Genomic DNA, 16,539 nt, shown 5'->3' with positions numbered 1-16,539 from the left:
GCGACTGTAATAGATGAGTTTGGAGGGGGGGGGCTGTATCTCAGGAATCCCTTGTTCCAATGACCCCAAATTTGGACCACAGTCCCTACCCCGCACGCCCACGAAGCGCACCAAATTCCAAAGCGATACACCTGAGCATGTGGATTTTAGAGCTCGTGGAAGCGATTTACCCTGCCTCCGACGTGCTGGGGCTCTGCTGTAATAACAGGCCCCCGCTCTGCGGCAGCGCAGTGACGCTCTGTCCGTCTGTCTCTCTCCCGCAGGGCAAATGACATAGGATGACCCCTGCTGGTCCCCTCTTACTGTCTGTGATATCGTCTCTCTGGTGGCTAACGTGGGGCTTCGACCCGGCTCCCAGCGCCTGCTCCGCTCTGGCCTCTGGGGTTCTCTACGGCTCGTTCTCGCTCAAGGATCTCTTCCCCACCATCGCCTCCGGCTGCTCCTGGACCCTGGAGAACCCCGACCCCACCAAGTACTCCCTGTACCTCAAGTTCAACCGGGAGGAGCAGGTGTGCACCCACTTCTCCCCCATGGTGCTGCCCCTCGACCATTACCTGGCCAACTACACCTGCGGCCCGCAGGGCGAGGCGGGGCCAGCCCCGCGGGGCGAGGAGGAGGAGGAGGAGGAAGGGGAGGCCCGGCTGGAGCTGTGCCAGGGCGCCAGCCCCATCACCTTCCTGCACTTCGACAAGAACTTTGTGCAGCTGTGCTTGGCCGCTGAGCCCGAGGCGGCCCCCCGGCTGCTGGCCCCCGACGCCCTGGAGTTCCGCTTTGTGGAGGTGCTGCTCATCAACAACAACAATTCCAGCCAGTTCACCTGCAGCGTGCTGTGCCGCTGGTTCGAGGAGTGCCTGCGGCTGGGGGGCCAGGAGACGCCGCGGCCCTGCGGCCTCACCCAGGCGGGCTGCAGCTGCCAGGCGGGGGGGGCCCCGCCGGCGCCCCGGCCCAACGAGACGCTCTCCAATGCCCTGCCGCCGGCCGGCGCCCCGGCCACCCCCAGCAGCAGCCAATGCTGCGTGACCGAGCTGCATTCTGGGAATGCGAACGATTTATATGCGCCGGAGATGAAATATGGTAAGGGGGCAGTGGGGCCGGGAAAAGGGGGGCGGGAGCGTTCGGGCCTGGGCCGGAAGAGTCACAGATCCACAGCCGGCTAGGGCTCCGTTTGATCGCTGGGGGCTTGGTGCCGAGAGAGGGGGCTGGAATCCGGCTCCTACTGCCTTTGGGACTCTCCCGTCACTGTGCGCACTATGGGGCATAGGATGCCCAGCGTGGGCAGCCCTATGCCATCCAGTAGAGGGCAGCGGTGCTGGTGCACGCTAGCCAGCTCACGCCCCGTCCTCTGTAGCGACTACAGCCTCCGGCCAGCAGATGGGAAGGAGCAAAGCCACCTGTCCGGCTCCAGTCTGTGCTGAGCAGAGCCGAGGAGCTGCTGGCGGGGCTTGATTTATAACCAGAGCTCTCCGGTCCGGCTCACCCTCATGACGCCCCCACTGGGATCCTGTCCTGGATTTGCTGCGGGTTCACTGGCAGGAGGCCGGTGCGCAGAGGAGCTGCTGTGGCGCAAGCTGGGTGCGACGTGTGGCTTTACACCACCCCGGTGGGTTGTGAGGTTGTGGTGTGATGGGGTCCGGTGGCTTTGGGGGGTCCGTGGAGCATTGTGAATCTGCCCAGAGGGCGCCAGCGGCATCCCTGCGCCCCGGCGGTGCGGAGCGGCCTGGCGTCAGACTGGCGGAGGGGAAGGTAGTGATGGCTGGGCTGCCTTGAGCCCGTTGGCTTCCAGCGCCCTGCCACCTTTCTGCACCCGCTGAGGTTTTCCAGCTCTGGGGCTGGCTCCAAGTCCTTTCCCTTGGAGGCAGGCGGCTCCGTGCGCTTTCCCCTGGCGCGCTGCACGTACCGACCCGCAAGCTGCTTCGAACGGACGCCAGGCACCTGGCTGAGTTTTGCGCGGGCTGCACGCCCTCCCCGGGGTTGCTGCGGGTGCTCTCCGTTCCAGAGCAGAGAGGGGAGCAGCGCTCTTGTCCCCTTTGGCAGGTGGATTCTGGGCTTGTTGGGGTGCGGAAGGGGACCCCTTGGGGTGTGCAAGAGGGGGTGGCCACAGGCTGTGTGGTGCTAACTCAGGGCCAGGGCTCGTCCGGGTTAGACTGGGGGAGGAGTTTGCTGTTCACATGCTGGATTGTACCCCCCAAATCCAGCCCTGTAGGGTGACTCGGGGGGCGTTGGGCCGGGGCAGTGCTGGCACTATATTCCCTGTTACCTGGGTGTCCGTGGGAACGATCCGCTGCAGATCTCCCACCCATCTCTGCTGGGCTGAACCCTGCATCCCACCAGCTCGCTGATGGAGGCTACCAGTCCAGGCCCAGCAGCCCCTCCCGAATTCCAGGCCTTTGACCCCCACTACACCTCCCCCCTCACCCCAGCACAACAGTCCCTCCCAGCTGCGCTTGCCAAGCCTGGAAGTTGGTTCTCGGCTCCGAGGAGGAAAGGGTGAACGGCTCAAGGAGGCAGCAGCGCCCATAGAGAGAGGGCAGCTGTTCTGCCCGTCCCCTCTGCGCTCCCCTCCTGGGGGTGGACCCAGGACATGAGGAGCCCTGGTCGCTCTGACATGGGGGGGATGTCAGCATCTGGGGGGGATGGATGAATCCAGCTCATTGAGATTCCTCCTCCCCCTGGCAATGGGCAAGTAGGTACGTTTAGTGCCTTTCTCTGCTGATCCTGCCCCACGGCCCCAGCCGTTTAGCACAGCCCCTCTGCTCCCTCCTGAGCCTGCGGCTTCTCCCCAGCTCCCTGCTGCTGCTGTGACTGCCTGGGTGATGGAGGGGCCTGGGGCAGGAGGCCCTGTCAGCCTGCACTGGTGGAGACGCAGCAAACAATTGACAGGTAAAATGACCCTTTTCTATGGCAAATTACCCTTGACTGCGGCAGGCCAGGTGCCGTTACCGCAGCCAGGATAGACGGGCTGGCGGCAGAGCTCTGCGGGCCGTTAACCAGGCGAAATGAGGCCGTTTGCTTGTCACAGAATCTCCTGAACCTAAAATGAAATTAAAGTTCCGGCGCCGCTTCCCGCGGCCCTGGCGGAGAGAAGCTGGGTCGCCCGTGCTGTGGGGGGGCCCGCAGGGCCGTGGAGCAGGGGAGAAGCAGTGTGAGGGAGCGCTGGCTCTCCCAGGGCCAGTTGGCACCTGCCACCTCCCCTTGGGGGCCAGTGTGGGGGCAGTTCCCCCCAGTGCATCTGTCCGGCCCCACAGCCGCCCCCTGCTCCTCCGCCCGTTGGGTTCTGGAGCACTGGCCAGTAGCCGATGACCGGCGAGGCATCCCTGATGGCTCATGTGCTCAGCTGAATTGTGCCCTGCCCTTTAAGGGGTAGTGGCTAGTCCATATTCCTGGGTCACTTCCTCGCAGCTGGGGGACGCGGGGGATGAGAGCCCGGCCGCTGTGTGGTTCAGACGGATCCGAATCGCCTTGCGGTGGGAATTGGGAGCTGTGGCCAGGAGACGCTGGGAATCGCAGCCAGCCAGCTGTCCCCTCTCCTGCCGCGGGCCCCAGCCCCACCAGAGGCTGCTTGAATTGGGGCTCCCTGGGCGGGAGCTGGAGCCGTTGGACCGTGTGGGGCCCTTATCTGGGGCGCTGCTTCCTGCTGTGCCCATCGGCTCAGGCCTGTGGTGTGGCCGGATCCTTTTTACCCAGCTCCAGCGTTTCCAGGCCTCCTTTGACGGGACATTCCCGCTTCGCTTTTTTTCCAATGCAAATGTAGAGGGACGGTCAGGAGCCAGTTGCTGCCTGGTGCAGATGCTTTTCCTGCGGGCTCAGTGCTTGGCGCTCCTGTGGGATGGAGACTGGTTCCCCCCCCCAGGGTTTCAGAGAGTCTGCGCCCCTTGTGTGTCCTAGCGCAGACTGCCTTGGCCTGTGTGCGTTAGAACCGCCGTCTGCGCAGTAACGCCGCTGTCGGCTTTGGGCAGCTCGGGTTTCCAGGCGTGGGAGCCGGAGATGTGACGTCTTGTTGTCTAAAGGTACGACCCTGCTGGTCTCAGAGCCTGGATCACATGACTCGAGTGATGGGCATGTGCTATGGAGCTAAAATAGGTGTAGACGGTCCCGCTGGGGCTCCAGAACCCAGCAACGGGGCAGGGCTTCGTGTCCGGGCCCCAGACCAAGTTGGAATTTCTACACTGCTCTTTTTAACCCTGTGGCACCAGCTCGAGTCAATTGACCCAGGCTCTGAGACTTGCTGCCGGCGGGTGACATGCCCTACGGCTCCCTGGGTGAGGAGGCTGTTGTGAGACGGGCTCTGCTGTTAGTTAGAGTGCCGGGCGCATTCGGGGAGAATTTCGATGGATAATAGCCGTGTTTATTTGGAAGCATTTTTTAAAAAAACAATTCCTTATGGGGAGGGGTTGCAATAATTATTAACAGCAGTGGAAGCTGAGATTCAGAAAGTTAACGCTTTGTGGGTGACTGAGGGTAAGTCGCTGAATCTCCCTGGGCTTCAGTTTCCGCATTTGGAAACCAGGGAGGGAAAATATGCCCTTTCTCCCAGCCTTCGGTTGTCTTGTCTGTGTAGATCGAGAGTGCTCTGGGGCAGGGGCTGTCTCTCGCTGCGTGTTCATGCAGGGTCCGGCGCACGGGGGCCCTGCTCTGCGCGTGTGCCGCGTTCAAAGGGCTGGAGCTCTCCGGATCCCAGGGGCAGATTGGAGTGGGGAGGGCGTCTGCGTGGTGCAGTCAGTCTTTGGTCTCTGCCAAGGCTGCCAACCCGTGCCTGGCGGGATGATGGTTTTCGCAGTGTGGTCATATGAGCAGAACCCCCCCCCCCTCAAACTCACGCCGCGCCAGCTCCCCAGCAGCCAGCACTGTCCTGGACCAGGTGCAAGAGAGCGGCCTCAAAGGGAGGGGTTCCCAGCAGAGCTGCGTGGCGTGATCACCCAGGTCTTGCGCCAGACCCCCCCCCCCCCCCACCCTTCCCGGTGCAGTCTCCCGGGGGATCTCCGAGCCTGCTGCTCTGCGCAGGGTCTCTGTGAGTGCCCGAGCTGTGATTGTTCTGGAAGGGCAGTTGCCTGAACTGGGCTCCCTTTGCCAAATTATGTTTGACATTCAATTAAACCCGCAAGGCACCTGGATGTAAAATGTTATTGTAGAGATGAAGTCGCAGGAGTAATTCATGTTATTTGCAGGTTCATCTCCGGCAGGGTTGGCAGGGATTGCTGGAGACAGCCCGGGCCTCGGGAGCACATTGACGGCTCGCACAACAGAGCACGGCCGAGGCAGCTTACGCTGTGCTCAGCGGGGGTGCTAACCTTTCAGCTTCGGTCGCAGGGTCGGCTGCCAGATTTGGAACAGTCCTGAGTGGCATATCGCTGGGCATTAGCATTTAGTGCCACTGCCCTTGAGCGAGTCCCTTGCACGCCCCTGGTTTGACCCTGTCCTCCCGTCTCACGCAGCTCAGCAGCCCCTCTGCTATATAGAGATGATGAGAGGATTAGCGCTACCTCTTTTCTAAGAGCTCCGCGCGTTCCTGCACTCACAGACGACGCATGTGTGTTTGATCTCGCCCTCACATTCTTGCACACTCACATGCACTCTTCATTCTCACACACTTGCACGTGTGGGCATGGCACGCGCGTGCACATCCTGCACTCTTGCACACTTGCATGGATGCATAATTATTCACATTTGCACACTAGTGCATGCCGTGGCTCACTCAGTCTCATGCACATTCTTCAACCTGGCATAGCTTCACACTTGTGCACGTTGTAGTGCACGTTCCAGCGTGCCGGTGGGTGTTCCTTCGCTTGCTTCTGCTCGTATTTGTATTCTCATGTGCACCTTCTCGTTTGCCTTCTGCACTTTCCTTCCATGGCTGTATGCTCAGACACTCATGGCTGTGTGTGTTTTGTGCATTTAGACACACACCTGGGCACACACCCAAATGTGTGTGAGCCTCTCTATGCACAATCAGAGATCAGGGGCCAGTGCAACTGGGAACTGACAGAGACATGGGTTAATCCGGGGGGGAGAACAGCTACTGACATGCTAGAACTGATAAACCTCCGGCTTGTTTTTAGAGTGTCAGCAAGCACATGAAGAGTGTGTGTGTGTGAGGAGTGTGTGTGCATGCGTGCGAGGCCAGAGACAGAGGTGCTGGTCCCACTTCGATGCTCTGCAGCGGGAAGCCCCCCTGCTCCTTGCTGGAGAAGCAGCGGGCATCCCGGCAGGCGAGAGGACAGAGCTGTTCATGGGTCTCCCCCTCCTGTCCCTGTAGCTGAAGGTGGTGGCTGGGAGGGGAGGCGGGGCTCACACCTGGCCTGCCCCCAAGCCCCGGCTGCATGGAGATGGTGCTCCGTCAGAATAGCCCCCTGTTTGCCTTTCCCGTTCTCCATGGCAGGCAGGGCTCTGGGGCTGAATGCTGGGTCTTTGATTCAGCCTTGGCAGATGCTCAGCTGTGATCTCACCAGGCCGCCTCGAGGGAGCTAGAGCCGCATATTGACACCGGGCCTGCCTCTGATCCTCCTGGGGCTGACCGGGCACCAGCTCCCACTCAGGGACTGGGGCTTTGGTGGGATCATCTGGTCCTGCTTGCTCCCGAAGGGGCCAGCCTTGCTCCTCCAGGACTCCTTGCGGGGGCAGGGGGTTGTAACCTGCACCCAGAGCTGCGGGGCCCATCACGCCGGCTACCAGCCCTCAGGTGTGTCGGAGCATCTGAGCAGGGAGCGAGCGGTGCAGCTGCCGGTACTGTCCAGTCCCCGGACAGGTCTTGGCTGTTGTGTTAGGGCAGGAGGCTTTCGCTGCAGGCCTTCATTTCCTGGGCATGCACAGAGCCGCACTTGCAAGCATGCACGTGCATCCCGCCAGCCTTCCCCGCACCGTGGGCGTGCTCACACACACACACACACACACACTCTCTCACTCTGCCGTCTCACCCTGCCCGTGCTGTGAGCGCACGTGCATACCCACGCGTGCACCCGCTCCCTTCCGGCACCCGGGCTTTATTAGCCAGAGGAGCCGGGCAAATTCCGTGTCAGCTCAGAGTTCTTGGGGAAAGCGAGGCGGAAGGTTGGAGGGGAAGGGGGGTGTGTGTGTGTGTCAGTGTCAGTGTCAGGGGGGGGCCCCATCTTAGCCGTGGCCAGCTCCCTCCCTCCAGAGCACAGTCAGGATCTGTGCCGCAGCGAGTGAACGTGGTGCTTGCAGAGGAAGCATCGCCCGGGGGAAGGAGAGAGTTTCTCCCGAGAGGCTCCAGCCTTGCCCTTCGCAGCAGCCCCGACACAGGGGACGGGGGCCCTAGAACGGCCCCGTGGGAACCGAAGCCCTGCAGCGCCCTTCCTCGGTTGGCCCCGGGGGAGCTGCTGGTCCCCGGAGGACTCTCTGAAGGGCTGCAGCCCAGCCCAGTGAGGGGCTATGCTATCCATCCTGCCGGAGCCCACCGCTGTCCTCCCGCCCCGTCCCCAGCCCCACCACCCTCCTGGGGGACCGCGGCAGAGCGGCTGAGCAGGTTGAAACAGAGGTGGCAGAAAGCTGCTGGGTAGCCATGGCAACTGCCGTGCGGCTGGGATTTGGCTTGGGAGGGGTGGTGAGCGAGAAGGGAAGCGTGTGGAACCGGGGCAGATGGCAGCTGGGTCTGGGGGAGCGGATGATAGGATGGAACGGGTGTCCTAAGGGGGTGGACTTAGGGGCAGTCCCCGGGACTTGTGGGGCAGAGCCACGTTACTTGTGGAGGAAGGAGGGCCGTGCGGATCAGACCATGGGCTGGGACACGCGTGACCTGGGTTCAGGTCCTGGCTTGATCTCTGCCTCAGTTTCCCCAGCTGTGAAATAGGGGGTAATGACACATGGGTGTCTCAGAGGGGCTGTGAGGATAGTTGCCGTGCAGGAATGGTCTCGCGTGGGGCATCGGTGCTGCTTCTCCTCGCCTGGGGCCACCCCCGGAGCGCGGCTCGGCCATGGGGCACCATGTGCTGCTGCGAGCCCCGCGGAGCCATCTCCAGCTTCCTGTCTACACTGGGCTCCCTGGCTGCGACTCACACCCAGCCGCTGACTCTAGGAATGGTCCATCTTGCTTGGAAGGATCCCGTCTTCCTCCCGGTTTGCTCATTCATTTGTTCCTTCTTTTCCCTCCCTGCCGATGCTGTCCTCAGCCCAGACCCCTCCCGCACTCCCAGGCCAGGCTCCCCGGAGAGCCCTTCTCCAGAGCAGCTGGCGCAGAGCTGTGCTGGCAGCAGTCCCGGTGAGGGGGAGCAGAGCCAGGATGTGGCAGAGGGGAGGAGCAGAGAAGAGGCTGGCGGGGGGATGGCAGGGTGGGCTGGTTCCCTGGCGCGGGAGGCTGGGGGATTTAGTGCTTTCCAAAGGAAATTGCATTTGGTTTGGTCGTTGAACGTAAGTGGGGAAAGTGTCCTCGTATATCCTGTGGATTTATGATTTTTCCCGGGCGCTCGCTGCACCATTCGTAATTCCCGAGTGTTTCGAGGGGGGAGGCGGGCGGCTCCGCACGGCAGCGCTCCCCTGGTCTGGCTCTCTCCTGACAAACCCGCTCTCAGCTGGCGGCTTCATCCGCCTTCCAGGCGTCCCTCCCTCCCCGTCGGCTGCTCCCAGCTCCCCTGAGCTGGGTGGAGTCCTCGGAGGCCCGCAGCTCACGCGCCCAGCGGCTCTGGGGAGCCCTTCCAAAGGGAACGCGCCGGGGCACGGATTAGATTGAGTCGCAGGCAAGAGTCAGTAAATTGTGGGTCCCTTTTATGGCACCAATAAGTGTCAGCGCAATCGGCGCTCGGGTCGGCGGCCTGCGGGGACCGCGTGTGTCTCATGCGCCGCAGAGAGATGGACAAGGAAGGTGCCTAATGCCCCAGCGCAGCGTCCACCCCGCAGACAGGCAGGCAGGGTGCGGGGGGCGAAGGTTTCCTTTCCCGCGGGTATAGGGCAGGTGCCAGCATGAGCACCTGCCAAGTTCAGATTTTGGGGGGAGGGCTGTGAAATGGTTTCACTCCCAATTCTGCCTCACCCTCCCTCCCCCCGTCGCTGCCACCTTCCCCGAGGGCACTGCTGGGAGGAAGCTCATGCCTCTCGCTTGCTTTTCACGTGGATTCTCCCCTCTCTCCCGGCCTGGCCCGCTCTCGCTCCGGCAGCTGGGTGTGCGTCCTGTTAGCCGGGCTGTGAAATGTGCTGTGCTCCGCTCTCTGCGGCGGGTGGACTCTCTCCTGTCTGCCCTTCTCCAGCCCAGCACCTGCAATTTGAGTCGTTTGAGGGACTCGTTAATTTTGGCAGAAATCCAGCGAGGTCTGTGCACGGGGGGAGGGAATTGCTGGGGACCGGGGGCCTGCATGAGGCAAAGGAAGAGAGAAGGGATGGGAAGAGGGCAGAGGAAGCAAGAGCGCTGAAGGGAAGCACGTATGGCTTCGGGCTAGTGGCGAGAGCACAGGCCTGGCAGCCAGGACTCTTGGGTTCTCTTCCCAGCACTGCCTCTTGTTCACTGTGACTGTGGGCAGGTCATGGAAATCTCTCTGTGCCTGGGACCCCAGCTGTAAAAAGGACCCACTAGTGGCTGGGGAGGAGGAGTCCCCCTGTGTGGCTTTCGCAGATCCCCCTAGCAGCCCCAGCATCCTGTAAGGGGTGCAGTCTGCCCCCCGCCCTCCATCCGCTCTGCTCTTTCACCAGCATCTCACTCTCCTCCTTCCAGGCGTTGACGTGGAAGAGAATCAGAAGGTGAAAACTCAGTGGCCGAGGTCGGCGGACGAACCCGGGGTTTATATGGCCCAGACAGGTAACGGTGCTGGCAGGGGCGGGGAGCGGTGGGTTCTGTGGGCGGGGCGGTGTTTAAAACTGGAGCCGGGAGCCAGAGAGAGCCGTGCGGCAGCCAGGGCACGGGCTTCTTGGGGCAGTGCAGTGCCCTGCACAACTCGGAGCCAGCCCGCAGTGGTGCTTGCTGGGAGTGGAAGAAGCTTGGCCCAGAGCCAGGCTGTGTGGGGTGTTTCTAGTCGGGCGGTAGGTCCAGAGCCCTGCCTGGCCTGCCCTGAGGGATAACGGAGTGTGGGGGGGGATTGTGGTTAACGATGGTGATGATTTATTTGTATTGCTGTGGCACCGAGATGTCCCAGTCAGAGTCCAGGGCCCTTCAGAGCTGGGCACTAGACTGGGATCCAGGAGGCCTGGCTTCAATTTCCTTTTCTGCCACTGACTCCCTGAGTGACTTGGCCAAGTCACCTCAACCCCATCGGCTGCTTGTATGTTGTATCCCTTTCTCCCAGCCTTTGGCTATTTAAATTGTAAGCACTTAGGGGCAGGGACTGGCTTGCTGTGAGAATGTACAGCGCCTAGCGCAATGAGGTGGGAGGGTCCCGGGCACTACCATAGTAAATGTGCTTGTTGATTGGGACCCATCAGTGGTCCTATAAAAGCAAGAGGCCATGAGTTCTAATGCCAGCTCTGCCACTGGCTCACCGGGTGGCCCTTGTCACATCACTCTGGGAATTATGCACCTCGGTGCCTTTGAGGATCTGGGCCATTGCCCTTCTGCCTCTGTGCCACATCTGTAAAAACAAAAAATACCCAGGGATGATCCTGTTTCACTCCCTCCTGAGCGGGGTGTTGGGAGCTATAATTAGCTCATGTCTGCACAGCTCTTTGAACGGTGAAGTGCTATCAGAATGCTAAGCGTCGTAAGGCAGCCACCTCTGGGGTGGAGCAGGGGTGAAATTTTACCAACCTAAGCAGCACTCCACGGCAGGCTACGTGTGACGGGAAGCCAGTGCTCCACCAGGGTGTCCCGTAAATCAGCCCGGGGATGATAATCGTTCTGTGTGTTTTAATTAAGAAGAAAACCCTGACATTTTAAAAACAACTGTCTGGCTTCCATTTACAAGTGCCCTGCCTGGTCTCTGTAGCGCTCCCAGTGATGGAGTGAGTTCCTTTGTTCCCAGCCCGTTTCCCCTCTTCATTTGCTCCACATCTATATTTTCTTCGCACCTTCCTCAGAGGGTTATAAAAAAAAATCTATTAATTGTTTAGTTCAAACATATTTATTTAGCAAATTCAGCTGGGTAAATTGAGCACCTCTTGTCCCCACTCCCTGATTTATGGGCTGCGGGCTGCTCCGTGCCTGGAAAGTTGGATGGAGCCTGAATTCGCAGGCGTGATCAGTCTGGCAGGCGAATCCCAGATACTGCTGTGCCTACGGCTTAGAGGTTGCGCCTGTGGAGGGGCCCGATCCTGTCCCTCTTGAAAACCAAGGGGGTTTTGCAGACGGCTTTAATGGGGGTGAGATCAACTTTCCTTTGCAGGAATTTCTCCTGCTCTGGATTCTGCTTGTATCCCCGTCAGTGTTAACGAGCCCCATCTGCCAGGGAGACCCCAAGGCCTGCCAACCGGCTGGGCCCACAGCGGAGCCCTGAGGCCCTCTGACGGACACCACCTGCCCCTTTCAATCCTGACTTTAGTGGGAGCAGGATTGGGCCCTCACAATACCGGCTGGTTAACTGTGAGACCTGAACAGAACCCGGTGCTGGGAGAGCAGGCACTGAACTGTGGGCATGTTAAAGCTGCCCGTCTGGGACTAGAACCTCTGCAGTAATACAAAAGAGCGAGCAGCCCCTGGCAACCCTACAATAACAAACCAGAGTCCAGCTCCTGGGCAGCCCTGTGGTGGTGCGGATGGCCCCAGCGCTCCTGCCAAGGAGTTTCATGACAACAAGCTGGTGCGTGTGTGCAACCCTACAATAACAAATGACGGGTGGTCAGCCCGTTGGGGTCAAGTGCCCTGAGATGCATGGATCAAGAATGCTACACGTGTCCCCTGGGTTGTTACAATTGTAGTAAGCTGGGTGCACGGCCCCACTCTCCTCCAGCAACCCTACGATAATAAACCACTAACGATAATACACCAGCATGCACGTGCCATGGAGCGAAACGGGCTGTGGGCCGGAGGCCATGCCGCCCTGCACCGTGGGTCCAATCCCCAACTGGCGTAAGCTGGTGACGTTCCGATGAGGTCAGCGGGCCAGATCCCCACTTGGTGTAAACCACCGCAGCACCATTGAAGTCTATAGTTATGCTGATTTGCCCTGGCCGAAGCCATGGGCTTCAGCGACATTCCTCCTGATTTACACCCGGCTAGGCTGAAGGCAGAACTCAGCCTCGGATGAGTAATAACAGCCCACAATTCTATCTCGCCATTTCATTTTGGCTAACGACGTGGGCGCCTCGCTGGGAGGCCTGGACTCCAGCTAATCTCCGCTTGCGCCATCTCCAGAAAAGAATAATCCCCTTCCCAGGCCTCCTACGTACATTCCCTCTTCATGAAAACTCCTCTCCCTGCCGCTGGCCTGCCCGCTACCTTGAAATAGATCATCAAGCATAATAAGAACAGGTTTGTGGTAAATGTCAATATCACACCTGCTCCTGGGAGAAAGATGGCTGGAGCCCTGGGCCTGCAGAGCCAGACAGCTGCAGAGCCAACCAGCGCCGGAGCGCTTCTCCGAACCGAGCTAGACTGGATCCGATCAGGGCCCAGCATCCTGCTTCCGACGGACCAGCAGCAGCTGCTTCAGAGCAAGGCGCAGTAAACCCTGTGGCTGTGGGATTACCTGTCCCCTGGAAAAATTCTCTCCTGCCCCCTATTAATTAGAACCGTGAGAGGTTAGGTCAAGCCCTCAGGCTGGAGGGCTTTGATTCCTTCCCAAAGCTCCTGTGTTTTATTTAAGCCTCCCCAGTGTAAATCTGGCTCCTTTCGCTCTCCAAATAAATGTCTGGTCCCTTTAGTTTTAATGCTGCGAAGATCAGTGACATCATGTGGCAGTGAGTTCCGCAGATTAATGGTACACTGCACGTGCCGGGGTGTGTGTGTGGGGTGGAAGTCTTTCCCTGTGTCAGTTTTAAACCAGCTGCCGTTCAGTCTCATAGAGTGTCCCCTTGTTCCAGCTTCCTGAGACAGGGAGCATAGGAGCACCTGACCTGCCTTCCCTGATTCAGCCATTCTTGTGCGTCCCTCTCTATCGCAAGCGCTACACTGCGCAGGGAAGTTGGTGGTTTTCATCAGCCATGGCCCCCTCTAATTCTGCTAGATCCTCTCTCGCCCCATCCCCGCTGCCCTGGGAGGATCCCACCGCCGGCCCTGCCTGCATGCCCAGGTGCCGCATGCTGGGGTTTGCCAGTAGAGAGCAGCCGGGGCGCCCCGGTCTTTGAAGGAGGCCAGTCGGGTACCAACACGCATCTCTCCCTCTCTTCCCCCGCAGGAGACCCCGCCGCGGAGGAGTGGTCCCAGTGGAGCGTCTGTTCCCTCACGTGTGGGCAGGGGTCCCAGGTGCGGACGCGCTCCTGCGTCTCCTCTCCCTACGGGACACTGTGCAGCGGGCTGCTGCGGGAGACACGGATATGCAATAACACCGCCACCTGCCCAGGTACATTCGCTTTCACAGCTAGGGTCCCCGCCCCACCCGCGCCTGGCAGCCCGCGGGCACAAACTGGCCCCATGGTGGTGCAGAGATGCAGCATCACCAGGAGGTACAAAGCCACTCAGCCGTCCCAGGCCGCAGGGCGACCCCAGGCCTCCCTAGTTGCTCAGTGAGCGCTCGGCTAGCGGGGCGGGCCGGCTGTGGGGCTCAGGATGTTGCTGATGGTTTGGGGCGGGGCCAGGGTGGCCCTAGGCTTCTCTGCCCTCCCTTCTGAGCTGGAGGGATGGTCTTCCTCCCAGCCCCCACACCACCCTCCCGGGGGGGACCCAGCCACCCCGCGAACCATTCCCATCCTGCCGGGGGGAGCAGGGGCAGGAAATTCTAAGAGCCAGGCAGGCAACTCCTGTCCTTTCTATGCCTCCAGTCCTGCGCTGGGCTCTGCCCACTGGATCAGCTGGGGCGGGGGTGAAATTCCACTGGCTCCAACACAGCCACTTTTACTGGGGTGCACGAGACCAGCCCCCGGCCCAGCAGCCCCTCGTCAGGCACTGGCCCGGGGTGGGAATTCTGTCCTGGGGCACCGCAGAGCGGGCAGGGATGGATCCCGATCCAGTTGTCAAAGGGGACGCGGAACCAGGCTTTGAGCCGGGTGGCGCTGAGGTGAATCGGGAGTGACTCCGTGGCGGTCTGGAGAAGATATTTCTCATTTACATCCGTGTAACTCATCTGGCCCCTGCGGCCTGAGTGAGGGACATGTAGGGAGGGGGACTTAGCCCATCTCCACAGGATTTAATGCTGGCTTCACATGCACAGAAAATACAAACGTGTGTGTGTGTGGGAGGGGGGCTGTATTTATTTCTAAGGTTAAGCTGACTGGCCGTGGTCTCTGATGCTCTAAGCGGTTGATTCGGAGGATGACATTGGTGCAACGAGTTAAATGGGTTCTCAGCCCAGCTCCGAGTGGAGACAGGCCCCACAAAAGCCACCGCCAGGCTTGCTCGTGGGCTCATGCCCTGCCAAGGGCTGATGAGGCTGGGGGAGCGAGCTCCCTTCACCCACAGGACAGAATCAAAGCCCCCAAGTGGGGCCGGCGGTAAGTGTGCCTTGCGGCCTCCCGTGATGAACCCGGGCGCGGACTGCAACTCCCAGGGCTGGCGACCCGTCCTCCTTTGGCAGCGCGTTGGATGTGCGTGGCCGGCACGTTGGGAGCAGTTTCTCCGGCTGCCGGGGACGTCTTGGTGCTGTGCTTTGCGGTGCAGCTGGGAGGCGGACTCCCTGCTCGGGTAGACGTACCCGGGTGAGCTCCGCTCGAGAGAGCCTGTGGAAAAACAGCGGTGTGTGCGTGGCGGCTCGAGCTGGACGTCCGAGTCCCGTCCCGCCCGACCCTCTGGGCTCGCCTGATCTGCCATCTGTGGCTCGGCGGATGCTCTGCTGTGTTTTTTTGGAGCTCAGAGAGAGACCGGCACCATCTCCCGCATGGGGGTACATCTCTCTGCCCGACAGGCACCCAGACACCCGCAGGCAGGCACGCAGCTCTGCACTCATCCAGTGACAGACAGGTGGGAAAATTCACTTCATCTCTGCTCCTTCCCCACCCCAGGAAAGAGCCCCTGAGAATTGCACTGGTGAAAAGGCCGTGGGGAGGGACGCGCCTGCAGCGCACGCGTTCATAGGCTAATGCAGCTGGCGTGGACGCCGGGGTGTGTACGGGGGACATTGCCTCTTGTGGATCGGTCACTTTGAGGGCGTGCGCGGGGGGGTGAACGGAGAGGCTGGATGCAGGCACTGGCACGGCTGGGGCTAGAGGGCGCAGCAGACCAGGGCCCGAGCATCTTCACCTCCCACGGACATCAGCCCCGAGCTGGGGGTGCTCAGCACCTCGTCGGATCGGACCCGGCATGTTGCTGCTCTTGGGTTCCCAGGCTGGGAAGGACAACGGGGTCTGGCTCACCCCTGAGCGGAGGGGTCAGCGCATGGCCCTGAGGCCACTTTGATCCTGCTGCAACTCTGTGACTGGTGTGGCGCTTTTCCTCCTTCCAGCCCCCTGCCCAGGGGCAGATCTCGCCCGGAAGCCTTGTCCGGGCCAGGGGCTGAGGTGTGATGTTAGCCGGTGCTGGCTGACAGGTACGCACAAGGGGCCCTGCCTTCCACACATACTGAACCAACTGAGTTATAGCCCGGGGAGTAGATGGGGAGCCGGAGCCTGGCCTGAGAGGTAGGAGACCTTGGTTCTACTCCCAGCTCGGCCACTGGCCTGCTGAGGGACCCGGGGAAAGTCACTTCCCAGCTCGGTGCCTCAGTTTCCCCATGGATGCAATGGAAATAGTGATCCTGTTATTTGTATTGTCTGCCCTAGATTGCCGTAGGCGTTGGCTAGACTGAATCCTAGTGCAGACTGGGCCCTCGTCAGTGGTGGCCTCCCCCTCCTCTCCCTTTTTCTGGCCCTTCCTGATCTTCCCAGTCTGGTTTCCAAGCCCCGGTTCACGTTATGACGAGGTTTTCTGTGCTCGTGAAAGAAAAGAGCCCAGTAGCCTCTTGTCATGGGCCCAGCCCCACAAGCACGAGGGGGGGCCGTGTGGGGCAGAGCTGCTCTTGAGAGCTGGTCTCTGCCTATTGCCGAGGCCAAGCTGCGGGTGCCGAGGTCCTGACCGGATCGGGGCCTTTGCTTCCCTGCCGCTGGATCCTCTCGTCTGTGCCCCTTTGGGAGCTGATAGGCAGTTGCGAAATGACAGCGTGGGCAGCAAGAGTCTGCTTGTGATGTCACAACCCCAGCCACCCACCCACCCACTCTTCACCCCTCTCCGGCCATGGGCTGATGCTGGCTCTGTCCCCTCCCCCGACCCGGGATGAGCTTTTGCTCCAGGCTGAAGGCTTTTATCTCAGCGCTGGGCTTTTCATCATCTTCCCTGAGCTTTCAGGTTATCCCTCCGAGCTGCCCTTTGATTCTCAGAAAGCTCAGGGCTTCCCTGAGGACTCGACATGTTTTGCACAGGCTTTGAAGGCGGGGGAGATGTTGAAATTGCAGGCAGAGCAGTGGAAATGTAAAGCCCAAGGGCTGCTTCCCGCCCCCGCCCCCCCATGACATGAACATGATCTGCGCAGGCATCGGCTCTTGCATAAGTCGAAGGAGAGCGCTGCCTTGGAGTTAGAGCTTAAGGGGCTGAGAGCCAAGAAA

General features: G+C 60.7%; 1 protein-coding gene across 1 annotated transcript in view; it reads left to right on the top strand.

Moving 5' to 3' along the window:
* The first annotated feature begins 269 nt into the window (after positions 1-269).
* ADGRB2 (adhesion G protein-coupled receptor B2) overlaps positions 270-16,539 on the top strand; it is a 58,908-nt gene continuing 42,638 nt past the window's right edge. The window contains exons 1-3 of the mRNA XM_067533738.1: positions 270-1,074; positions 9,656-9,739; positions 13,206-13,370. Coding sequence (XP_067389839.1) covers positions 279-1,074; positions 9,656-9,739; positions 13,206-13,370 — 1,045 coding nt within the window. The 5' untranslated portion in view covers positions 270-278. The remainder of the gene's footprint in view (positions 1,075-9,655; positions 9,740-13,205; positions 13,371-16,539) is intronic.

Source organism: Emydura macquarii, unplaced genomic scaffold (assembly GCF_026122565.2).
Source record: "Emydura macquarii macquarii isolate MOO-44397 ecotype Brisbane River unplaced genomic scaffold, CSIRO-AGI_Emac_v2 contig_3348, whole genome shotgun sequence".
Lineage (NCBI taxonomy): Eukaryota > Metazoa > Chordata > Testudines > Chelidae > Emydura > Emydura macquarii.
Note: the sequence above shows the minus strand (reverse complement) of the source record. Positions and strands in the feature narration are given on the sequence as shown.